Here is a 26511-nt window from a genome sequence, read left to right as displayed (position 1 = left end):
AAATGGTATTACTTTACTTCCTGGCACATAACACCACTTTTCACTAAGCACAAAACCTGTCTTAAATGAAAGGAAATTTGCTTGTCAGCACATTTAGCAAAATTTGATACACAGCCTGACAATCTCGAAATAGGGCCACATGGACAAACAAGTGATTTGCAAGACGTGGTTGTAAATGCTGCAGATTTTTTGTGAATCTATTCGGATTTTGCCAACTGACCCACCTATTATAGATTGGTTTGCGAAATCACCCTACAGAGTGGGTCAAATTTCAATATAACTTATCAATATTTATTTCTTAATTCGCAAATTATTACTCATTCTGCCATTACAAGGATGATAGACTGCTGGTGTCAGCAGACCACCCTGTCAGTTATCACATTTAAATAAAGTACATTTTTTAATGGAGCCCACTTTCCTTAAAGGGAACTGCAGTCATGTAACAAAGAAAAATCTTAAAAAAAAAAAAAAACTCCCAATGAAACTATTTTACATTCACAAATGGGAAGAAGTCCTTCCCCTCTGTGAATACCTTACAACTTCTTGTGAGGAGTCAAGAAACTATTATTGACTTGCAACCAAAATTGTGGTTGTGAATTATTGATACATAGCATTCTAAAATACAATTTGGAAGGGACGCCTTAAACTTGCCACTACCAAATTACAATTTGTAATGCATTTCTAAACCTATTTTGCAAACCAGTGAGCATTTACCGAATTAAATAAAAAAATGGGTTCAGTTCATTAAAACAAAAAAAATAGTTGTTGCAAACCCTGTGATTTAGTGAATGGCAGGCCTTGCGACCAATATATGGTAAAGTATATCTTGCCCTTAGGGCCTTAGTGTCCTGAATAGCTTGGTGGAGGAACTTTTTCTAGTGGATCTTCCTTTTCATTTCTTTTTTTTCCAGAAATTAGAGATTATTCTGTGACATCTTAATCATCAACGATGGAAGAAATTCTGCTCATGGACTCCCCTCTAACACTAAGAAATGGCTGTGGAGCGAGAGCACATAGGCACGTTAAGGCACAAGATGAGCTGATAGCAGCAGTGCACATGAACAGGAGGTTTGCAGCTCTAAGCCCCTAGGGATTTTCCCAAAGAATTAATTATTAAGTGGTTTTTAAGCTGTTGATGAAAAAAGTCATTTTTCTCCTAGTCCAAGGTTACACAGCTCAAGCCGGAATCTGATACACACCTGCAGCATAACACATCGGCTTTTTGCAAGGCACTTACAGCAAGATTACAAAATCAATACTCAATTGACACCGAGGTTATAGCGCAGAGACGGACCTGAAAAGATTTTAAGTAGAAAAATAACAGCGTTTTGGCTGTTCCCTGTAGTACTGAAGATATACATTTGCCTATTTACAACCAGGGAAGGGACAGGCGATGACAGGTTCTGGACCGGGGCATCATCACTGCCTGTCAGTGGATCCGTTTTATTTGGCATTTATTTGCTGGTTGCCAGTGTAATTGCTCGTAAAGATGTCTGGATTTACAGTGCTGTTTTTCGAAGTCATCTCTTTACTCACAGGATAAGAGGAGCAGAGGCAGTGGCAAATAGAGTGTCTTTTACCGAGCAATGCAAGCAAGCCTCTGCCTAACTCTAGGGTGGGTTATGTCAGTCATTAATGTGTACTGGTGGTTGCTGGTGATGGACACCGGCACTTTTTTTTTGTCAGTTCTTTTTTTCATTATCAGGCTTTGGCCCAGGGCAACAGGAAGAAAGCAGAAATGGAAAGGGAGGAGTAAGAGAAACATTTAAAAATCAGTGTGAAAGGTAGAACACAGGGACGAAAAAGACCCAGAAAGAGTGAGGTTTCTGACGGGAAATGTATGTTGGATAGTGGTAAAAAGATTCATGAGGTGAAATCAGGACAAAGCAGTCCTTGTATTCAGCAACGCGGGCATTTTGCACTCTTAAGAAAAAGAAAAACTTTGAGCTAATGCACTATTTGTTTTTTTACAAATTGGTGCACAAGGAAGACCACTAAAACCCCAACTTTGGCGAGATTTAAGGGTGGGTCAGTCAGACTTTGGAAGTCAGGATTGTTTCTTCTGGCATCTAGGTCCTCTTGCAGAAGAGTTGCCTGGAAACAGCATATCATGGTAAAAATGTCCTGAAGTAGGCCTTGGAGACATTGATCACCATGCGCCAGGGAGTGTAGGAATGGGTCGCTGATGGAAGACTACAATTGCGACCAGCAGAATTTCCTGAGTTCAACTACCCCACAGCATAGCATTCAGGTTGGTTGCACCGTGGCAGCGGACCTCACTTCACCCTTAGTAGGGCTTTGTGGCAGTTGTTAAGGACTGGTTCTTACACCTAATGAAAGTGCAATTTTGATTCAGATCAATCCATACGTTCATTGGCATCATACATGCGTTGACATGACCCATTAAAATGCTTATAAATTTTGCTCTATCCGTAACTCTCGGCCTTGTATCTGTGTCCATTTTCAGTGACACTAAATTACAGACTGTGCAGCATATTTAGTGGCAGAAGAGAATATGCTGGTGAGTTTAAAAAGGAAATGGTGAAGAGAAAGATTTACTGTGGGTGATGAAATAATGGGAAGTGGGAACGAAAGATAGAGGGTGAAGGAGTGAGAACAGAAAGTAGGACTCGGAGGGCAAAAACTGCAGAGAAGAAAAGGGAACCAGTCAAGGGAAATATCATGCAGACAAAAAAATTGTGGTTGTATGGTGAAGAGTGTTTTTGGTGTCAGGAAAAAAACGGAAGGAAATAGAAAGGAATTTTTAAACAGGGAACAGAGGTGGATGTGAGTGAGGGGTCTTGAAGAGTGGAGGCGACATGAAGACAGGAAGAGGGACGGGAAAAGACAAACAGAAAAGAATGGTAGTGTGGAGGGTCCCTATGACAATGTGTTGGGTTGGGAGCGGGAGAATGGATGGGACAGATTAATTTGGCAACTCTTAGTGTAACAAATCTGCAGCTTAGAACTTGCATACAGATATGGTGCAAAAAAAAATGTCAGTGCTCAGACAAAATAGCAATATGCCTCCAGGAGCTCCCTTCATACTCTATATATTTTGAGTCCTTTGGTAGTAATTTAGCACTGCCACTAGGTGGCATTCTTAGGCTCCTGCCTTGCTTTGCCTTATGAAAGCACCAGCCCTGTCTTCAGACGTCACTGAGACCATATAGAATTTACCCAGAGCCATCTCATGGTGTAATACCAGTGTCCCAATTTATAATGTCTCTTTGAGCACCGACACAGCGTTCTTGGACATCCTCAATGGTCCTCAAAACGACCACTCAGCGAAATGTCAGGAATGTGCTTCACCGTGGGGACCCCAGGGTGACCCGTCACTAACTGTGAGTATAATTGCTTGCAAAAATGGTTTTACAATTTTATAAGTGTGTGTGGCTTGGTATGCGTCTCTGTGTGTTTGGCGGAGGGCGGGGGGTCTGAGTGGTTTCACTCTTCCATTCCACTGAATAAATATTGCTCTATTGGCAAGGGATTCCCGTGCCATTCGGGCAAAGCAGAGCGCTGTTCAGGGTTCTCAGCTATAGCCAAGCCTAATTATGAGGCATTAGGAGCATATGCCATGTCAGGCGCTGAGAGACAGCGGAAGCAGCCAGCTCAGCCAGCTCTGCAATCATCAAAGCTCTGGGCACCAGGGAGCACAGCCTCCTTCACTCTCTGGCAGGCATGCCAAGACGAATGGGCTACGCAGCCTGTGCCACTCCCCTCTCCGCCTCCTTTTCTCTCCTTTGTTCTCTTCGTCTCTTTCATCTTTTTTGTTGCTAACCGAATCTGAAAGTTCCGTAACCTCAGTTGTAAGTACTTCCAGCTTTGCATAATGGGTAACCGAGGCTCTGGGTGATAGACTTTGTTTTAGGATCATAACCAGCAACCGAGTTGCGTTTTCTGTGGACGCTGTTAATCAGTTACTCCACATTTTGGCACTACATCTCACCATCATTACACTTTGTTTTACAACTCCAGTCGACTTTCTCTCTTAAACACCTGCCTTTCCTCCTCTTTTTGACCCTCACCCACCTCCATAGCTGCCCCTCTCTAATTCTCCCTCCACTTCCTCCTCAGGTTTCCCTCTTGCCCTACATACCATACATTTCCTCCCCATCTTACTACGATGTCTGTCTTCTTTGCCCTCCTTTCTTCTATTTGCACCCTTCTGTCTTCTCTTTGCCTCTGCCTCTTTCTTTCTGTGGACTGCCTGTCCATCCTCTCAAATATGAACATTCTGTTTCCATCTCTCCTCACCTCCAATCAGTCTAGAAATTAGAAGGCCACTTCCTCCCCATTCTTTATTTACTTTCCCTCTGGGTCCCTCCACAACAGATTGTGATAGAACTCAGAATAATGTGGTACTGGCCATGAGGGCTTGAATTCATCCTTGTACACAGGACATCATTTTAACTGTTAGATGAGTCTCTGGTCTTTATTCCGGGGGGTGGGTGTCAGTGGTGGCAAAGAGTCGAAATCCTCTAGTTTCCACCTCCAAATGCACCACTTCAAGGACAATCAGTGTTTCCTTTTGCTAGATTTACGAGGATAGAAGCATGCATTGATCGATGCGGACACAGTAGCCTATAAGTGAAACAAATATACAATGTGTGACTTCACAGGTGTATCAACATATGAATAGAGACATGAAAGTGTTTTACTTTCTCATGCTCCCTAAAAAAGACGAGAAGATAATGTGTAATCAAGGTACTAGCAAATCAAGCTGGAAAGAGTTATGTTGAAAGATATGCATCTTGCTGTGGAGCGAGTTAATTAAAATAGCATGTCTATTCAGTGTGTGGTACATTTAATGTTGATCATTGTGTTTGTTCGTGTAACCATACTAATAACTACTAATGATTTAGCACACAAATTCAACTTACTTATCTTTGGCACTTATTGACAGGCGTTAATTACTGCTTAATCCAATGGCACTAATTATATAAAATGCAAGAGTTTATCCAAGTAAGGATGCAAACTTGTGCCTTGCAGGTTACATGCACGAGTTTACATAAAGAACATAAACCACTGAGCTATATTATCAGGATTGGGAGTTAAGACCGGAAGTTACACATTACTCTGCAGCAAGAACATTAATGCTCTAAATGCTATTATCAGGATGACCAGCAGTTTATATACAGATTGGAGCAGCCAGTGCATTAACCACCCGTAAAATCATGTTATTGGACCTTTAGACTTCATCGCTAAACATTTTAAAATGCAGTTCTTTTTTAAAGTGAACCAGAATAGTTGTATTACAGTACCCTTGTTGTCAATTTCTTTGAGTGCACATTTTGAAAAAATAACACACATGAACAGAAAAATCATAGGCTCACTGTTGTTGACTCAACCCTTCGTTACTTTGTTTTTCCTAACTCCACCCACTTTCTGCAGCTATCTTCAATTACCCAATTTTTGTGGAGCCCCAAAATAGATGTATTCAATTTTCAGCACTGTTTTGATTGACTATTTTCAGACTGATGTGCCCTGCCTTTGAAGCAAGCTTAATTTTCACATATAGATTAGTAAAATAGAGCGTCACGGGTGTAAAAATTGTATTTCTGAGGATTTCATCCACAAGTATCTGGTATAATCTAGCTTCAGTTTCATTTTTCTGGCTTTCACTTCTATGGTCACAGTAAAAAAATAAACAGAGCAGGTCTACAGGGCAAATGTATTATTACTCTGATTTCAGGATGATAAGAGTGTATTCTTCAAACTATCATGAGCCACAGTACGAGCGCACTCCAAATTCCAATTAAGCCAATAATGTCAGTTACCAGTCAAGTTTGGCATTGCTGGTGGAAACCCACGGGTGTAGTAGTGTGGGTTCTGTGAGAGCACCATACATCCGGTGGATTCCTCCCAGAGACTCCACCTCCTAAAGGTTTGAAAGAATACAGGTGAAATACTGAGATGGGAGTTTGAAGAATAAGCAGAATCGAGAGTGAAATTAATGGCACCCCTCGAAATCCTAATTTTTAATGGCATTGTCAGGATCCCACTGGTAATCAGTGTCTAATGTTACCCCATTTGAAATTATCAATAACTCAGTATTGCTATATCTGAGTGTAATAAGTGGCTGAATACTCAGGTCCCTAGAAAGGAAGACTCCTATCCCTAATCATTATTTGCAAATCATTATTAGACAGTACTTTACCAGGGAACTCCCTCTAGTCATCAAGCCGAGGACCCCAGACTATCTTCTCTGATTGCCTTCTCATCTAGTACTTCTTGACTCTGGAACAAACTACACAAGGACAATAGAAAGTAACCTAAACCACAGGTCATTAACTTACACCATCATGTCCTCAATGATTTCTGCGCTATCTGGCATGAAGATCATTTCTACATGCTGTTTGTGCCACATCAGCTCTGTGAACTAACAGCTAACCTGCGATGAGGTATGTCTACCACAACAGTGTGCACTTTACAGATATTAGTACTAACTCATCCCAAATGGAAGTGTGTATGTTTTGATCAAGCCTCCTCAACAGAAAATTATTCCTTATTATCTCGACCTGCCCCATTCCTAACAATGCTAAATTTGTTCCAATGATTGCCGGTGGTGTGCTTCGGCACTTATTTTTGTCATCTGGGACTTATTTTTCATCAGACCTTGAATAGGAGCAAGTGCAAGAAAGACATAAAAGGAAAACAGAAGAAGAGAAAATTAGAAAATCAGTGACTGTAGAAAATCGGGTTACTGGTTCAGGGTTGTGAACCCTACTCAAGCAGTATACTGGGTGAAGTCGCAAGCAAACTCCAAAGTAAACTGTGCTTAACCCTCTGTTAGCTTGGTGCAAAAGCAGTCAGGCTTAACGTAGAGGCAATGTGTAAAGTATTTATTAACTAAAACAAAAGAGGGGGTTTAATACCCCCATCGTCCACGGGCTGTAAAACACACAGAACCGGAATAAAGTGAGAAACACTGGGGGAAAGATTAAGATATTTTCATCAACAATGACACAATTAATTATCATTGGATATGTGTTAATTAAATCACACCAAATCATTCTCGTGAATGTATCATACAATGCCTCTATTATTGTAAATACGGTCGCACAAAATCAGCTCCTGGACAACACTGTCCAACTAAATGAATAAAGACTTAAAACAAAACTAGTACATTGTTCAATTGTTTCCTTGTTACCTCCTCTTTTTCCAATGACAAGGAATTGACAAGGCATTTATGGAGTCCAATCTACCTGAAGGTAGTCCATAAATCCCAAGCAGCTCTGCATCAGCACAGTGGCAGTGCTGATGCAGAGCTGCAAGGAGAGGTGCTGTGCTGTGTTGGTTATGCTCACACAACCACAACTAGACTGACAGAGCACCTTCAGGTCCACTTCCAAGAGTCCAGGACTAGGGTGGCACCACTTGGAGGGATAAGAGCCCAGATTCTGGGTTCAAGATTGTTGGAGCTCATTCTTTCCCTACGACTCTGATCAGGAGGCCAGCCAACTAGCCCTTTGAGGTATTCTGGTGATCCTGGGTTAAAGATGCTGGTCCAGTCTTTTTCACCCAGGCAGTGGGACAGTGGGCTGCAGGGCAGCAGAACTGCAGTCCTTGCAGCAAAGCAGCACACCAATCCTTCTGATTCTTCCACAGGTCCAAAGGTGTATTGAAAAGTTGGGTCTGAGAGTCCAATATTTATATCTGGTGCCAGCTCTGCAGTAGGAGAAGGTTCTGGAGATTTCCACCCCCAGAGGACTTTGGAATATCCTCTCTCCTGGCCCCAGTATGTACGGGGGCACAATAGACTGATGTGAACCCCTTTATGAGTATGCTGAAGCAGAGTCTTTGTGATGTGCAAGTGAGGTAGGTGACAGCACCTCCCACCTAACAATTCAGAGATGGCCCATCCTGCCAACACCTATTCCTACGTTGTTTCACTGTCTGTGAGCTTTACACAAAGACCAACTGCCAGCTACACCTAGTCATGTGATTCAAATTCAGGCTGCAGGCACCAAATGGCTTGCATAAGAAAATACCAACTTTCAGGGTTGTGATTTAAAATCCAACTTTAGCATTAAAGAGGGTTTTAAATTCCAATTCTTTAAACACCAAACTTTGCTTTCCAACATGCTCCTAATTGAAACTTAACACCAATAAAAGGTAATAAGGTAACCAAATGTTATCCTATGGGAGAGTAGGCCTTGCAGTAGAGAAAAAACAATTTAGGAGTTTTTCACTACCAGAACATGTCAAAGTTATGAGTACATGTCCAACTTTCTAAATAAACTGCATCCTGTTGTTTAGTGCCTTCTCAAGGGGTGATTTGTATGTATTAAGAAGGAATGTTTAGACCTGGTCTAAAATGTTTGACTTTTCCAGGTCGAAATGGCAGTTTAAACTGTATAGACAGGCTGCTATGACAGGCCTGAGACATGTTTGATAAGCTACTTGAGTAGGTGGAACAGTGCAGCTGGCTCACTAGTAGTACTAAATTTACACACCCTGAGAACATGTAGTGCTACTTAGGGACCTATATGTAAATGAAATACCCCAGTTGGGTGTAAGCCAATGTTATCATAAAGTGTGCACATGCACTTTAGCACTGGTTAGCAGTGCTAAAGTGCATGTGCACACTTTATGTGCAGAGTCCTAAGGCCAACAAAAACGAGATCAGCAAAAAATGGAAGAGTAAGGCAAAGAGTTTGGGGAAGACCAGTCTAAGGCTGACAGATCTAACAGTGACAAAGGGAGAAAGCGAGGCTGAAAAATAACAGCAAGTGTGAGAGGAAGAGACAGGAAGTGTAACGTGATGCAAGAAAGAAGCATGAGGTGGAATGAAGTTAGGCAGGCTTCTTATACAGCAAGCTCAGCATTCATCAGTGCAAGCAGTGAGATCGTAAGAAAAGCTTTGGGAACAGCACTTGCGTTTTTCATATGAATTTAAAACTGATTAACAACGTCTGGAAACAGTGGACTGTTGAAAAATCTTCACATATGTGCCCACATATGTGGCATTTTCAGAGCCTGCTGTACCCACCTCATAATTAAAGCCTCAGATTGTAACATTTTGTGTTGCTTGTAGATAAGGGTGGCTCTTGAGTTCTGCTATTAAACTTGTGCATAATTTGCTTTCTTGGGGTGGCCTACGGTTGCTGTCACCGCTGCTGACCTTCCCTCCCCTCCCCATGCTTTCCTGCCAGGAGAAGCTCCACGTGAAAATGAAGCCTATTTATTATCGCTGACAGCCACTTTTATTTACCAGTCCGAAGACGAGGCAGCACGTCCTTGTAAATGGAGCCATAGAAGAGGGCACAGGCTCCACACACCTGAAGCCTCTCCAGGTAATAGAGACACGAACAGTGAGAAGACGACAATGTTAGGCCATCTGATAGAAAGAAACCGCCAAGTGACGGCGAGAGGCTTGCCGGGCTGAAGGCAGCCTTAGTCAGAGGACGCCATCCACAGAGACATCAATTTATGAAAATGCCTGGGAGAATGAAAGTAAAATCATACAACCTTTGACCAATCAGTGACATGAGAGAGTTCACCCCTTGCTTCATCGTTAGCTCCCTCAAGAGCCTCCTATATGATGATGAGTGACTGAGGGAATGGCACTGTGAACAGTCTAAGGAAAGTAAACAGCTGTTAGGACCTGTCCAAGAAAATGCTAACACCAGCAAATGCTGTATTGATTAAATGATGCCTTGGACTTCCTGTTTACAAGACTGAGACCAGGGTTAGCAATGGTAAAGACAGTTGTCGCAAAGGGCAAGTCAGGGATAGCAGCTGATTCTCCTGCCTCTCACTACTTCACTTTGTGGCACTGATATCAGCAGATAGACTGTGACACAGAGGACAAGATTTCCATCGCAAGCCAATAACAGAATAAGGCAGGAAAAATGATGTTATTTTCTGGCACAGACACCAGACAGCATCCTTGTGTGCTATAAGCACGTGAGACCAGATTACACTCTCGAAAGCAGAGATTTAACATCTTTACATCATCCCTGCAGACAGGGAGAGAAGGCACAAGGAACTAATTTCAAACACCCTGGGCTCATTCAACCGAAAGACCCATGTATACGGCCATCAAGGGCACTCTCAGTTGAGTTCCAGACTGCTATTTGAAGCTTGCAAAGTTTCTTTGTTACAAGGAGTCCAATAGCTTTCCCTTTCTGAAAAAACAAAGGTTACAAGGACGTTATAATTATGAAACAGAATTTGAAAAACCATCAACATTCTCTTAAAAAAGCAAAAGTTGCAGGGACGTTATAAGTACAAAACCATAACAAATTCTGCTGTTAGAGTTATTTCAAGTTAATGTGACTCGTGCTCTAAGGTAACTATAACTCGCGCCCCCACCATGCACAGTTATCACATCAATAATTTTACTACAAAAGTTATAGTGACATTATCAACGGTGTTATAAAAGATGTCATGAGTGCTGTAATATCTGTGGTAAAGAGCAGTGCATGGCTAGGATGCAAGTTATAGTTACCTTAGTGCACGAGTTATAGTAACTTGAATTAACTCTAACTGTAACAGCCTGATTTCTATGGTTTTGTACGTTTAAAATGTGAGCCTAACTATAATGTCCCTGTAACCTTTTTTTTTCTTCAATTTTTAAGTTTGATAAATTATATTTCCTAACTATACCGTCCCTTTAACCTTTGGTTTGTTCAGTGAATTTCTGTGGTTTTTTAATGTATATTAATTTTAATTACTATACATTAATCTAATATCTGCCAGACACGGCCTCTGTCCGTGCTTGGCAGAGGTTGGCAGCAGTGCCTGGCTGAACCCCATATAACCACTTAATCATGCTCCATACATGGCCGCGTGTGGCAAGGTGGGCCGCACAGCCTGACCTGTGGCCAGGCACTGCAGCCACCCCACCTATAACCATCCCTCCTTGCACGTGGTAGAGGTTGGTGGCAGGGCTTAGCCTCTGGCCAGACCCTGCAGCCAACCCCATATAATTATCCAAGCCTGCGCCGTGCATGGCCTTTGGCCACAGGGAGGGATGGTTGGCCATACAGCCTGGCCATAACAAGCCCCTATAACTACCCAACACCATGCCACGCACAGCCTGTGGCCTGGCCTTCGACCAATCCCCTATAATCACCCAACCCCATGCCATGCACCACCTCCGCGGGTTACCTTACCAAAAAAAAAAATGTTGGGCCACAGAGACCCATCCCTGGGGAGCACCACCTCCCAGTGGCTACCTAGTAAAAAAATGTGGTGGCCAGATGGACTCCCCTGGGCCCCGAGTACCACCACCTCCCTTGCTACCAAATAAAAAGTGTTTGGGGGCCACATGAACCCCCTGAGCCCCAGGGCCCATTGCGTCCCTAGGGCTACCTAAAGAGAATTGTTGCGGTACCGCACGGACCCCAACCGGACCTGAGGGACCACTGCCTCCCTGGGATAACAAATTTAAAATAGTTAGGGGGCTGGTAGACTCCCAGGCCCGGGGACCACCACCTCCCCATCGCTACCTACAAAAAATATTTGGGGGCCACATGGGACCCTGGGCCCAGGGAAACACCACCTCCCCTATTGCTAAAATTAATAAATAAATATATGGGGTGGTGTGTGGACCCCCCCAGCCTGAGGGACCACCACTTCTTGGGGTTACTTTAAATAAATTGATGGGAACGGCCAAAAGGACCCCCCCCAGGGACCACCACATCTCTAGGGCAATAAATTAAAAATAGTCAGCGGGACATGCACTCCCCCAGGCCTTGGGGACCAGAGACTCTCCAGGGCCATTTTTTCTACTAAAAAAGGGACCTAGCCCGCTGGCCCTCCTCGCTAGGTCAATTTCAGCCCTGGGCACCCTAACACCCTGGGCCCGGCCACATTGTTCTGGGTGCACTGACTCCACCCAATGCACCCAGTAGCGATAGATGGGGGCCACAGTGGGAGCCTCAAGGCTGGGACCTTTACCACTAGATCACAGGTGACTCTTTACCATGCTCTGTCCAGACAGAGCTACAACATTCAACCGAATGCTTTACCAGTAGGCCAGAAGTGTTATGGTGTGCATCAAAACATAACTAAAATAATGTGTACCAAAGATCTTGCTGGTGTGATGCTTTGAAGTAATTGTATGGAGAGACCATTTCACTAACATTCTCTCTCGCTGCTCTTCAATCCTACTACGGAAGAGAGAGAAAGAGAAGGAGAAAATGAGAGTACCACAGGGGGGCGCTTCAAGGACCCCGTGGTCCCAGCTGACTCCCCGCCTCCTGCAGGAGCCGGCACTGCTCCTGAACACAGGGAGCTGCTACAAATAGCAGCTTCCTGCATGCAGAAGCAATGTTTTGATCTCTTTCCCTGCTTGCATGTTAGTGAGTAGAGAAAGTGATGAAATATCTGCTTTCAGCAAGCAGGAGAATTTAGGCAGCTCCCGCTTGCTGACAGTGGAGTGTTTGCTTTTGCTTGGCAGGAGCTGTCAGCTCCCCCCCAAGCAAAATCAAACAGCTGCCTCCCAAGGATGGGCACCTCAGGAGGTAGCAGGAGTTGGCCCTGGGGAGTGGCGGTTCCCAGGGCCATTTATAGCTCAAAAAGGGGGGCGGCACAGCCCTCCAGCAGGTTTTTAATTTCTACTCCGAAGAGGTGGTGGACCCAGGACCAGGGACAGCAACGGACCCTCTCTTTAAATCAATCTGTAGCCCTGGGGAGGTGGTGGTCGCCAGGACGGTCAACAAGACCCCCTGTTGATATTTTTAAATATTGCCCTAGGGAGGTGGTGTTTCCTGGGGCACGGGAGTCCACAGGACCCCATATTAATTTTATAATATTTTGTCCCAGGGAGGTGGTAGTTCCTGGGGTGCACATCCTCTGCATTATCTATAAACATAGCCCTGGGAAGGTAGTGGTTCCCAGGGCTTCTAAAAGCCCTAGGATGAAGGCCCTGTGCACCCTCTCCAGCTTTGTAGCCCTCAAAACCTGGGACCTGGCCTGCCTGGGGGCCAAAGCATTACTAAATGAGGGGGTTCCCTCGACCAAGGCTAGGGGGATAGGGTATATATACCCTGCTCCCTTTTCTATTTTTGTTTAATTTTTTTTATGACTTGGGTAAAGCCAAGTCCTAAAATGACTGCCAAAACTTCTTGTTTGGAGTGTTGGCAGCCAAACAGATCTCAGCAGGAGATCTCTCTGGGTACACGGCCCCATATATACACATTTCCTTTCACTTTAATATCTCAAAAACTACTGAACGGATTTACACCAAATTTAAAAAAGAGTGATCTGTTGACAAAAAGCTTTCCAGATTTGGTGTAATTCCTTCCAGTGTCTCGGGCTGCAGGCATGTCTAAAGAGTCTAAGGGAACTAAATGCAAAACACTTTTTTGACAATCCCTTTTTCTTTCCCCTTGCTTGACAGATCCTTCCCAAAAACGTTATGCACAAGACCCAATTTGACACTTTTTTGAGAAATTTTTGTGAAGGTTCGTTAAACGGTCCTTAGGATATAGGCAAGTCAAAAAACATTTTGTGTATAGAAACTAGGTCCTTAATATAACTGGCAACCATTAGTAGATAGATAGATAGATAGATAGATAGATAGATAGATAGATAGATAGATAGATAGATAGATAGATATTGGTTAACAAAACAGCAGTTGAATTAGATAAATATAATTTGTCACCATAAAAACAGCTGTCCAAATTACAAAACAGTTGCAAAATGCAACTGGAATCAACTAATTTACTGTAGGCATAGCAGGCCAAGGACACAGCAAGAGGACGGTGACTCAGAGAGAGGGGGAATGGTGGGCATGGACAGGAGTTGGAATAAGTGAGATAGCCAAGGCTAGAGAGGTTCGGTCAATCAAAGTAGATGTAAACGACTAACGGCGTGAAACGTTTGTTGTATAGAACAGAATACAAGAGGAAATGGGAGAACTGGCTGGATGGGAAAGTTGAGAGAGAGGCTGAAGGGCAGAGCGAAAAAGGTGAAAAACGACACGGCAAACATATATGAAAGTGAACCATTGTTATGAGGATCTCGGCACATCTCTTACTTTTATTTTCAAGACCCACGGGCAACCCTCAAACACCACTGAGAGGCTGACAGGCTTTGTGTGACAGCAGATTGTGCATGCCCGTTTAATGCTGTGAAAAGCCATCCCTCTCCTGTCACAGGCTTTCCTTCCCAATCCCCAAGGGCTGGAGTTTCATTGGGAGACCCGCAGCACCTTAGAAGGTCATTGGTGACAGAGGTCACCGTGAATGTGACTTAACTGACCCCACTGCCCAAAATGTCAGGCAAAGTCCATTAAAGAGCCTTGACTGCAGCCCCATGACAAATGAGCTCTGGATTAACATGGCAGCATCACAGCCGCTGATGGGGGCTGCAGAAGTCCAAGCAGGTGCCACGCGACGCTCTGCAGATTAAATTAACATATTTACTCAGTGATCCAAAGAACATTAGGGTTGATCTTTTGTCAACTAGAGGACAATATTGGTCGGAATGGTTTTATAAATATGGAAGACTGAGATTAATGAGTGAACAGTTTACTGCTCTGCGGTGCGCCTGTGAGCATTAACTGAGATTATTAAACACAGATACTAGTTCGTGAAGAGATATGGATTAAGAAATTCAGAGGTAGTTTTTGTTAAGCAGGTGTCATATACCGTGTCATTTATATATAAATAAATATATACATATAGATTTTTACTATGATTTGTTTTGGAAAACATGAGGTTGTCTTTAGGCCACTCATAAAAACGGTTACAAAAATAATAGCACACAATATTTAACAATTAATGCATGTAAGAATTAAATTGGTAACACATATATGCATTTTACCTGATTTTGAAACATTGCATTGCACTTTCTATGTCTTTATTAAAAAATATATTGCTTCCTTACCCCTTCTTTTGCTTGTTAATGAGGTCACTCTGAGGAGGCAACTGTGGAAGGTAGGAGGGGACTGCCCCATACAAAACAACGCAGCAACTTTTTCAAACTGGGAGTTTTGAACATTATGATGGACAAATTTAACTTCGCTGTTGTCCATGATGTCACTCTGAACCCTTCAGTGCAGGACAGCCGCATTGCTGACACTCCTGTACAGCTCCATTGGTTGATTGGGAATACACCATTCGAAATCCAGTTATTCACTGCTGTAATCTCACAGTACTGAAAAACTGAAGTTGTTTTTCTCTGATGAGACATCACCAATGGAAGCACTCATTTCACAAGGCTTATCCTGCTAATCCCGGTCGGACTCAAGGAAAAGCATGGAATAGAAAAAAATTTCCCATTCTTTATTACCCCTCTATCGGACTCTGAAGACCTGAGGGAAGATAGGCACCTTCCACCAGAACCCCCACTTCTCCAGTCAGCCATGGGTCTGCACAGTCCTGCAGTTCAGAGGAAATCTCTGTCTGTACTAGGTCTTCTCAGTGATTTGCATGGTGTCTATGCTTCCTACTGTCATTGAGTGCAGACTAGTATCATCCAAAAGGGTAATGCCCATATAACCCCTACTGTCCCTGGACTAGTAACTGTTAAGCCAAACAAAAATGGGTACGCAAGGGGAATAAATTAAATGTCTTCTTCCACAATGATACCTGAATTATCATTGGAAACATATTTCTTCCAAAGCAATTTTCCATGAGTCTTCTAAAGAGTTCCAAATTTCTGCTGTGATACCCTCAACTGCGGGTGTAATTTATTGTGATTAACACATAAAACACATAATATAATATCTGATATTTCATACATAAATGCCAAACAATTGTAAAGTTCCTTGTAACTTCCCAGGTTGAGCAATGCAGTAGTTCCAACCATTCTACAGATACAAAATCCACAAAAGGCAGTCCAACAAATGCCAGGACTTCTGGGTTGAATTGCCTCCAAGTAGCCTGGCTAACATTAGTCTCTCTAAATTATAATTTTGAAGTTAGGCCTCCTTGAGAAATTGGTGACACGTTTAGGGCCATACAAATACAGCCTCACCAGGACACCAAAAGACAAGGAATACTTGTAATTCTTATCAACACAGAAAAAAGCAAGTATTTAAAAATTACAGTGTCACAAGATGTATGGTCCATTAAAAGAAGTCTAAAGAGCCATCAAAAGTAGTCCTTGGAGAGCAGCCTTCTCAAGCCCCAAAACCTTCATGGTGCTCCTATTCATGCAGGATATGACAAAGCCAAGGGCACCCAGTGTCAAAGATACCAAGCAGTGCTGGGATTTTGTCCAAGGAAATCCGATCAAGCTTTTATACATACCTGCATAGCATGCCAACTTCTCCTGCTGGAACCCCATGTGAAAATGGATCATGGCTTCCAGGGGTAGTGCGATTAATATAAGTGTGGGATATGCAAATTAATCTTGCCGTATTTATAAATGTATCTAAATATCTTAAGTGCTGTTACCAGGTACATGCTACCCAATGGTGTGTGACTTTTCTTTGGTACCACCAAACCTGATGTCAGATAAGTCACTGGTTTGCTTTGTAAATCATTGAATTCTCTCCAGAGTTTCACAAGTAGCCAATTCACATGCAGTAGGCATCTAGGCTTACTCTGGGCCACTTATTGCAGGTTGGATTAAGCCATAACTTCCCAGTCATGTCAAGCAAAGCAACATGCAAAATTGAGCCACCCCATCGAAACCGTTTTGGGTGAGAATCACTTGAAAATATACGGCTGTGCCGACACTTGGGAGTCATAGCGTTGTCATTCCTGCTAAATCCCTGCGGGTCATTCGAAACCGATACTCCAATGAGGGGATGCCGAAAGTGCAGACCTGACTGAATGCAGACCACTTATGGTAGCCACAGATGTAATATACGTACGCCGCCCTTCCCGCTTCAATGGAAACTGATGAGGTGACTGGTTGGCATTTGGCAAACACACCGGTCATATTGTTTGCTGCAAACTCCAATAATGATATAGTGAGGAGGATGTGCTAAATGTCGCCTACCGTCATATTGAGTGCAGACAGCATGGTTGTTGCCTCGGGAGGTAGAGGGGATCTTCAGTCTGTAGCGAAATAGAGCGCCAGGACTCTAGATATTGGGATTTTATGTTCACACGAGATCAGGGAGGGTATTATCAAGGATGGCGGGTGAGGGTAGCAGGACGTCAGTTTTTTTTTTTAATGTCTGGCCAGAGGTTTATAGGGTACTGTTTAGAATGGTTGTGGAGGGTGGCAGGACATAAGGTATTGTGTTTTTCCCAAATGGTTTTTAGAAGGATGTTCCAAAGGGCGCAGGAGGGATGATAGCAAAATGTTATGTCTCCTATTCAGTGGCTCTGCTATAGTAATCTGACAAATAAACACAATAATTAACCTTAGACACCCATATTATCATTTCCCATTTCATGTATGTCTTTCTAGTGTTGTAATATATCAGAATACGGGTGAAATATATATTGTATATGAGCTGTTCTAATTGTTGACAATGATCAACTAACTTAATGAATGGGGAAATGGGTAACTAGGGCTAAAGTAAGGGTAACTAAGAACAATCATTGTGTTGATGTGTAGGTTTATCAGTATAGTCAAGTGCCTGGAACGGAGATACAGATTTCGAAATGATTGACCATGAGAGGAAGGCCGTATCAACTTGGGAATTTCAGCCAATTTTGTGAACAATCAAAACATTTTTGGTTAAATAATTATGTTTAAAAATCTTTAAAATTGAGGAGCGCTGTGATTGATTTATATTGTGCAGGATTTGAAATGCAGGAAAGCGTAGCCTACTACAAATAAGGAAACGTAACCCGAGGGAGTGCATGTTGTATCAGATTTTCTTCGTGATTTGGCACCCCAAATATTTTTGTTTCACATGTAGCAAATGCCTTCCACCTTCTAGAATGTACAATATAGCATCACCTTCTGCAAACTGTGCTGAGTTCTATCTGCCACCATGATGTTATGTGGAACATCTGTGACTTCACCTATTTAACTGTCTGGATATCCTGGGGAAATCAGTTTCTATGGCAGCTGTTATTTGATGTTTGGATTTAGATCGGTTTAAGGAAGAGTGGCATTCTCAACCTTCTTTTCTCTTTTCAGGTAAACCTGTGATGATTATCACCGAATTCATGGAAAATGGGTCTCTGGATTCTTTTCTGAAGGTAAGGAGATCCGAATTACTGCTCCTTACTCATCCCTCTCTCCTTCCATAGGTACACATTACAGAATCCCCCATACTAACGAGACACTAAAAGTTGTATTCACAGGGTCAGGTAGTCACCACTTCCAGTTCTGGCTAAAACAAGACTTTAAGTCCTAGTCACGAATAAAGTGTAAATCTGCACATACAGAAGTACGCCCATGTAGGGAATAGATCTACTTTTCAGAATTCATAAACATTTACAGGAATATGGCTTGAGAACTGCATCAAGCACAGTTCTCCAGATGTTCCTCTGGATCTGTCGAATGCTAAGGGGTTTTAAGGGTTCAGGAGTGGTTAGTGTATAGGGGTAGTCAAGGTGTTTTTAGGGTCCCAGGATGACTAGACAGTGTATATCGGGTAGTGAGGGTTTTAGGGTTCAGAGATGGATACATTAAAATGTAAGTATATAATTACTGAATTTAAATTAAAAAATACTACTCTTAATTACATGCATACACGTATTGTAAAGTAAAGTACACTTTTAATTGTAAACATATATATTCATTATATGTATATATTATTGTGTTCCCAATAAAAGTACGGCATGCACATCACCCCTTTGTGAATATGTTTCTGTGTTTTATGTGTGTGTGTGTGTATATATATGTGAATATGTTTCTGTCTTTTATGTGTGTGTGTGTGTATATATATATATATATATATACATATATATATATATATATATATCTATGTGTGTGTGGGTGTGTAAACACACATACATATACACGCACATACATACACATATATATATAATCATACATGCATATATATAGACATAGGGGCTACAAAAAATACTTACCAACTTACATACGAAGTTAAGTAGTCCTCAATCAATCAATTAATCAATCATTCATATTTATAAAGCGCGCTACTCACCCATAAAGGGTCTCAAGGCGCTGGTGGGGGGGGTGTCAGTGCTCGAAGAGCCAGGTCTTGAGCTGCTTTCTAAAGGAGAGGTGATCAGGTATGGCGTGAAGGTGGCTGGGCAGAGAGTTCCAGGTCTTCGCTGCCAGGAAAGAGAAGGATCTTCCTCCGGCGGTGGCTTTGCGGATGCGGGGTACGGCTGCCAGGGCCTGTCTGGTCGAGCGTAGAGTGCGCGGAGGAGTGTAGAAGGAGACGCGGTTGTTGATGAGTTTGGGTCCGAGGTTGTGAAGGGCTTTGTGTGCGTGGGTGAGGAGTCTGAAGGTGATCCTCTTGTTGACTGGGAGCCAATGGAGTCTCTTTAGGTGTACGGAGATGTGGTGGTGGCGGGGTATGTCCAGGATGAGTCGTGCGGCAGCGTTCTGGATCCGTTGGAGTTTCCTCTGCAGCTTGGTGGTGATGCCGGCGTACAGAGTGTTCCTGTAGTCCAAGCGGCTGGTGACGAGGGCGTGGGTGATGGTCTTCCTGGTGTCGGTGGGGATCCAGCGGAAGATTTTACGGAGCATGCGGAGGGTGTTGAAGCATGCCAAGGTCACCGAGTTAACCTGTCTGGTCATGGAGAGGGATGAGTCCAGGATGAAGCCGAGTTTGCGTGCGTGGTCGGTGGGTTGGGGAGTGCTGCCTAGGGCGGGGGGCCACCAGGAGTCGTCCCATGCGGTGGGAGTAGGGCCGAGGATGAGGACCTCCGTCTTATCTGTGTTCAGTTTCAGCCGGCTGTCTGTCATCCAGTTCGCTACTTCCTTCATGCCGTCATGTAGTCTGGTCCTTGCTGAGGTGGGGTTGTTGGTGAGGGATATGATGAGCTGGGTGTCGTCGGCGTAGGATATGAGGTCGAGTCCGTGTTTGCGTGCGATGTTCGCCAGGGGGGTCATGTAGACGTTGAAGAGAGTGGGGCTGAGGGAGGATCCTTGGGGTACGCCGCAGATGATCTCCGTGGCTGTGGATCTGAAGGGGGGCAGGCGGATTCTCTGAGTCCTTCCGGAGAGGAAGGAGACGATCCATTCCAGGGCCTTGCCTCTGATGCCGGCGTTGCTGAGGCGGCGTATCAGGGTGCGGTGGCAGACCGTGTCGAAGGCTGCAGAGAGGTCCAGGAGTATGAGGGCCACGGTTTCTCCCTTGTCGGTCAGGGCTCTGATGTCGTCCGTGGCTGCGATGAGGGCGGTTTCGGTGCTGTGGTTGGCCCTGAAACCGAACTGTGTGGGGTCGAGGGAGTCGTTGGTTTCCAGGGCGGTGGTGAGTTGAGCGTTGACGATTTTCTCAATCACTTTGGCGGGGAACGGTAGGAGAGAGATGGGTCAGAAGTTTTTGAGTTCGGTGGGGTCTGCTGTGGGTTTCTTTAAGAGGGCGTTGAGCCAGCTCTCCGGGAAGGTGGCGGTGGTGAGGGAGGCGTTGATGACGTCTCGGAGGTGCGGTGCGATGATGTTGTCGGCCTTGTTGTAGATGTGGTGCGGGCAGGGGTCCGATGGGGATCCGGAGTGGATCGAGTTCATGACGCAGGTGGTCTCCTCGGTGGTGGTTGGGCTCCAGGTGAGGATGGTGGTGATGTCGGTGGCGGGTTCAGGGGGGGGGTTCGCGTTGGCGGTCGTGAAGCTGTTGTATATATCGGTGATCTTGTGGTGGAAGAAGGTTGCGAGGGAGTCGCAGAGGTCTTGTGAGGGAGGGATGGAGTTGTTTTCTGCGTCCGGGTTGGAGAGTTCTTTGACGATGCCAAATAGTTCCTTGCTGTTGTGGGCGTTGTTGTCAAGTCTGTTCCGGTAGGCTGTTTTTCGTGCGGCGCGGAGGTGTTGGTGGTGTTGGCGGGTGGCGTCCTTGAGAGCTGACATGTTCTCCTCGGTTTGGTTGAGGCGCCACTTCTTCTTGCGGGCGCGGCATTCTTTCTTGGAGTCCTTGAGGTCGGGGGTGAACCAGGAGTTTTTTTTGTGGTTGTTGGTGTTAGCTTGAGTCTTCAGGGGGGCCAGGAGGTTGGCGCAGTCGGAGATCCAGCTTGTGAGGTTGTTGGCGGCTTCGTTGGGGTTGGTGGTGTTGGTGGGTTGGTCCTGGGAGAGGGTTGATGCGAGCTGTTCAGTGGTGATATGATTCCAGTGTCTTCTTGGTGGTTGCTGGGTGTGGTGATGCATGGTGGTCTTCTTGAAGCTGAAGTGGACACAGCTGTTGTCCGACCAGGTGAGTTCGGTGGCGTGGCTGAAGGTGATGTGTTTGCTGGAGGAGAAGATGGGGTCGAGCGTGTGTCCGGCGTAGTGGGTGGGGGTGTTGACTAGCTGTTTCAGTCCCAGGTTGGCGAGGTTGTCCAGTAAGGCGGTAGAGTTGTTGTCGGTGAGGTTCTCCAGGTGAAAGTTGAGGTCTCCTAGGAGGATGTAGTCGGTGGACGAGAGTGCGTGAGGGTTGACGAAGTCTGCGATGTCTTCGCTGAACTTGGTGCGAGGTCCTGGTGGTCTGTACACGAGGGTGCCTCTGAGGGTGGTCTTGGGGTCGCTGTGGATCGTGAAGTGGAGATGTTCGGCGTCGGGGAGTGAGTCGTCGGTGTGGGTCGAGATGCGGATGGAGCTTTTGTGTGCAATGGCGATGCCTCCTCCGGTGCGGTTGGTGCGGTCTTTCCGGATGATTTTGTAGCCATCGGGGATGGCTATGGCGATGTCGGGTGCCGAGGAGGGGTTCATCCAGGTCTCGGTGAGGAAGGCGATGTCAGGGTTCGTTGAGTTGATGAGGTTCCACAGTTCGATGGCGTGCCTGTGGACGGATCGGGTGTTGACCAGGATGCAGTGGAGATTGCTTCCGAGGGAGTCGTTCTTGACGGGAGCGGTGTGAGTCCGTTGGCAGCTGAAGCGGCAGTTGCTGCAGGTGAAGGGTCCATGGGTTCGTTTCGGGGTGGCGTGGTGGCAACCCGGCGTGCGGCCGGGGTTGAGGTTGGCGAGGGTGGCGGAGTCGTAGGTCAGGCGGGGGTTGCGGGGGGAAGAGGGGTCAGCTGGGAGGTGGGCGGCGGGAGGGTAGGCGGGGAAAAGCGAAAAACGGCGGGAAAAATCGGCGAGGCTGGAGAACGGCGAGGGGGACAAAAGTGGACAAAAGCTGTGGAAAAAGAGGCAAAAAGCTAGGCGAGGGCCAGAGAACGGCGAGGGGGCCGGAGAGAAAACAACGGGGGTGAGAGAAACGTGTCAGGGGGACCGGGCACTCACGGGGGGTCAGGCACTCGGGTTACACGGAAGAAAACGGGGAGAAATCAATCACTCAAGCCAGTCACACGGGGCCAAGCACTCGGGATACACGGAAGAAAACGGGGGGAAATCAATCACTCAGCCAGTCACACGGGGCCAAGCACTCGGGAGAAGGAGGACACCAGCGGGCAAGACGGCAGCTGGAGCGGAGCTGAGAGTTGGTGAGAGGAGGCAGTCAGGCACTGGTGGCGCTGCGGAGGTGGGGGAGCGACCTACCCTGGGGTCAAGGGTCGCTACCTCCGCCTCGCAGCGGCCGCCATATATGTTGTAGCTGGGGGTGGAGGGGTCAGCTGGGAGGTGGGCGGCGGGAGGGTAGGCGGGGAAAAGCGAAAAACGGCGGGAAAAATCGGCGAGGCCGGAGAACGGCGAGGGGGCCAAAAGTGGACAAAAGCTGTGGAAAAAGAGGCAAAAAGCGAGGGCCAGAGCCACAGTCCTCGTGTGATGAAAAGGGACTCAATATGAAATGACCATAATTCTTGGTGTTGTACTGCTAAGAATGTATGGTACGGTAGCAGTATTGAGAAGTCTGGCTTTGTCCCTTTAAATTAAACCTGCCGTGTATACTCGTGCTGTAACTGTCCTAATGGAGTATAGCAGTCCTCCTGAGAACAGCAGTAGTTCCTCACACCTCCTATCAGTATGTATGTAGCGTACCCACTGAGTAGAAATGGGGCTCAGAGCCCATTTTTATTTCATTCCATGCTCGTGTGGCTGTGTATACTAACAAACAAAAAACAGCTTATAGACCAACATATAAGACATTTTCATTTTCAATCCACTTAAGATTTTTAAAATACCCTAACCTAGGTTATTCGTTAATACTGGTCATGCTCGCAAAAGCATGTGATCCATGTTTCACTTAACATCAAAGCATTTTGTTACCAATAATTAACATTGACTGCTAGAAAAAACATGATATCCATTTGGAATGACTTGAGCAGTTAATACTAAAAGTCAGCTGAATCACTAGCTGCAGTTGGGTGGCACAAGGAACTATGGGCCAGATTTATCAAAGGGTTTTACCCATTCTTTGTCAATGGGAAAATGCTTTGGTACATATGGCCCTATTTGCCAAACAGCAAAGGGTTTTAGAAATGGATGAGTTTAGGAGGAGCATTGCTATGGGTAATAGAGCTGTTCATTTTTATTGTACACAAATGTCTGTTGGACCAAAGGCTGGCCACTTGAATGAGCTTGGAAATCCAGTGCAACAAGCCCATCCATTGTTTATCCATGGAAGACTGGTTTATCAATGAGCGAGAATCTTTACACAGGAGATCACCTGACTGCTTAGTTGTGGTGTTCATCTCTCATCTTCCACCTAGAACCCATAGAGCTATGTGCCAGCCGGTGATTCCCCTCGAACAAAATCGAGGTAGGCCCCTCTCACACAGGCATCACCTCTATAGTACTGGCTCTGTGTATCTAGGATAGGATGTGTGCTATTTCATATTCAGAATAGCATGAAAAGCCCACCCTGTTAGTCAGATGTTGTGTTTTCCTTCCAGTTAACCGGGTACCTGGCCTTGATCTATGACCCAGGTCTGCAGGTCAGACACCTAAGGCCAGCTTTTGACCAAGAAAGTCTTTGTAATTCTTTTTCAAACGGCTATCAATAAACATGGTTAGATTGTTGGCTTCTGCTGTCAACTTCGTATTTCTTTATTCAGCAATCATACTGGTATAACTGGCCCAAAGAACTCTGAGGCTACGACCAGTAGTTTGCAGTATATACAAAAACCTTGGTAAGGGAAGGGAACGGAAGGGAGGTAGGGGGAGGGAAGGAAAGGGGTAAGGAAGGGAGGGAATAAGGGAGGCTGAAAACCGATTCTTTTGTTTTACTTTCTGACAATGAACATGGTTGTCATACTCCAATACTTCTGTTGAAACTGAAAGTTAACACTGAGTACTAGGGAAGGGAGTTCATTCACAGAGCCAAAACACACGTCTCAGTGCCCTCAAATGACCTCATTATCTTTTGGACCATGGTTGCTCTTCTGCCCTACATCCATCATCTCCAGTCCTTTCTGGTGGCAGACACACTAGTCTAAGGGGGTCATTATGATTCCAGCGGTGAGTGGTAACGTTGCAGCAAAACCGCCAAGAGGCTGACGGTACATACCACCACATTATGACATTGGCAGGTTGGCTTCAGCCAACCCGCCACTTCTCCACTCATACCGCCATGGCGGTATGAGCCACCGGGCTGGAGATGTCTATCTGCAGCCCGGCGGCCGGCATAGTACCACCGGCTGCATTATGAGCCTGCATACCACCATGGTTTTTGTGCCGTTTGCAATGCTGTGAAAACCATAGTGGAAGGCCCTACCGGTGACAGGGTATTCCTTCCCTGTCACCGTCAGGCGGATCCCTCACCCCCCCAACACTCACCTGACACCCCCCCTCCATCCTAACTTCCCCCACCCCCTTCCAGTCCTCACACACACACACACACACACACACACCCTCTCCGATCCTCATAAAAACCCCTCCACCCCCATACACACACACACCTACAGGCACGCACCACGCATACACCCAATCACTCACATTGGCATACCCGTATTCACACACACACACACACACTGGCATACACGCATTCATACACGCATACTTCCAGACATGGTCACACACATTCTTACGACGATCACACTGACATGCAGACACGCACTCACTTCACCATTCTTACACTCATTCACTCACACGCATGCAACCATGCAAACAACACAACACACACAGACACACATTCATGCACACACTCAGACACACACATGCAGCATCCTCAACCCTCCCACCCCACTCCCCTGTCAGAAGCCCGATTTACCTTGGTCGAGGAGGTCTTCCGGCAGGGAAGGGGAACTGCTACTGCAAGCAGCGCGCCACCAGCAGAACACCGCCAGGCCATATTACTGGTCATAATACATCTGGCAGCATTCTACTGGCGTGGCAGTCCTGGTGGTAGCAACACCAGCTTACCACCATCCGCCAGTATGATTGCTACTAGATTTCTGCCCTTATTGTGGCAGAAGTCAGGCAGTGCTCATAATATGGCAGACGGATGGTAGCCGCGGTGACGGTATGTTGGCAGCCATCACTGCAGAAGTAGGCGTTTTTCACTGCCAATGTCATAATGATGACATATGTATCCTGTGAGGCTGTTAATGTAGTTATAGCCCTTGATGATTGTTCTCATAAGTTTGACCTGAGAAGGAACACAGCACAGTCAAGGCAAGGAACATTCTAAGTTGTCGCCAGGTATATAACGTAAATTAGGACATTGGGATGTTGGGAGCTCCATTGAAAATCTTGGAGTGCTCCAGGCTTCTAATGGCCAGTAGAAGACTGGAGCTCCAAAATTCCAATGTTGGCTACAGCTGTTGCTGTGAACAAAGGCCTCATGGACCCCTCAGCTCTGTGAGGCCTTTGTTTTATTCATCAGAACATTCTGCCCTCCAGTGGCAGAATGTTCTTATAGCGTTATAGCCCTCTGCAACTGGGCTATACCGGCATTAAGGTCCTGCTCCGTGTTAAAGGCCCTCGCCTTCGGTTTGGCTCTATATCACTGGAGTGGGCCTTTAATGGCCGGTATAAACCGCTGCTGCGGGCTATTAGGCTGTAGTAGGTCTGTTTTTGCACCTCTGTATGCCAGTGTCAGTTCATACAAATATCATGTTCTATGCTACAAGCAGGCGAATCTGCAGTGTATTTTAATCTTCATAGATCCACTAGACAGATTTCACGTCTATGGCTTTCAGTAGCAAATCAAATTTTCCATTTTTTATCATAGAAGTTTATTTTGTGAATATGGTTACATTTAAAGAATCATACAAAAGGTTTATGTCAACTGTCATTTTTTCTCAACAAATTCTCTAAAACAAATTTTGTAATTATTTTGCTTTGTGACTTGGCACTTAAATTGCAACTGGTGTGTTGAGATCATTTAAGTGGTTTGAATAAGGCAAAAAAATATATATATTTATATCATTTTGACCTAAGAGCCAGAGTTTCTGGTTAAATTTGTTTCATTCGAAATGTGATATGAGGATATGTCTCTGTAGTAGAGATAAAGGATACTTGGCTTAGTCTTTGCTTAGAGGTCATATTTAAAATGTAGAGGTGTGACTCTTCTTATAAGATTCTGTACAACACTATCAGTTGGAAGCAAATGTGTTGGTTTTAAAGGAAGGTTTGAAGATTCTGGGGGTGATTCCAACCCTGGCGGTCCGAGACCGCCAGGGTTGGGGACTGCGGGAGCACCGCCAACAGGCT

General features: G+C 45.2%; 1 protein-coding gene across 3 annotated transcripts in view; it reads left to right on the top strand.

Annotated features, from left to right (window-relative positions):
- The window catches only part of LOC138265631 (ephrin type-A receptor 3-like), a 451343-nt gene that overhangs the window by 387638 nt on the left and 37194 nt on the right, over positions 1–26511 (top strand). For all 3 annotated transcript variants that reach the window (XM_069213518.1, XM_069213517.1, XM_069213519.1), the window contains exon 12: positions 18010–18071. In XM_069213518.1, coding sequence (XP_069069619.1) covers positions 18010–18071 — 62 coding nt within the window. The remainder of the gene's footprint in view (positions 1–18009; positions 18072–26511) is intronic.

The sequence above is a fragment of the Pleurodeles waltl genome, chromosome 11 (assembly GCF_031143425.1).
Source record: "Pleurodeles waltl isolate 20211129_DDA chromosome 11, aPleWal1.hap1.20221129, whole genome shotgun sequence".
Lineage (NCBI taxonomy): Eukaryota > Metazoa > Chordata > Amphibia > Caudata > Salamandridae > Pleurodeles > Pleurodeles waltl.
This window is presented reverse-complemented; position numbering and strand designations above follow the sequence as displayed.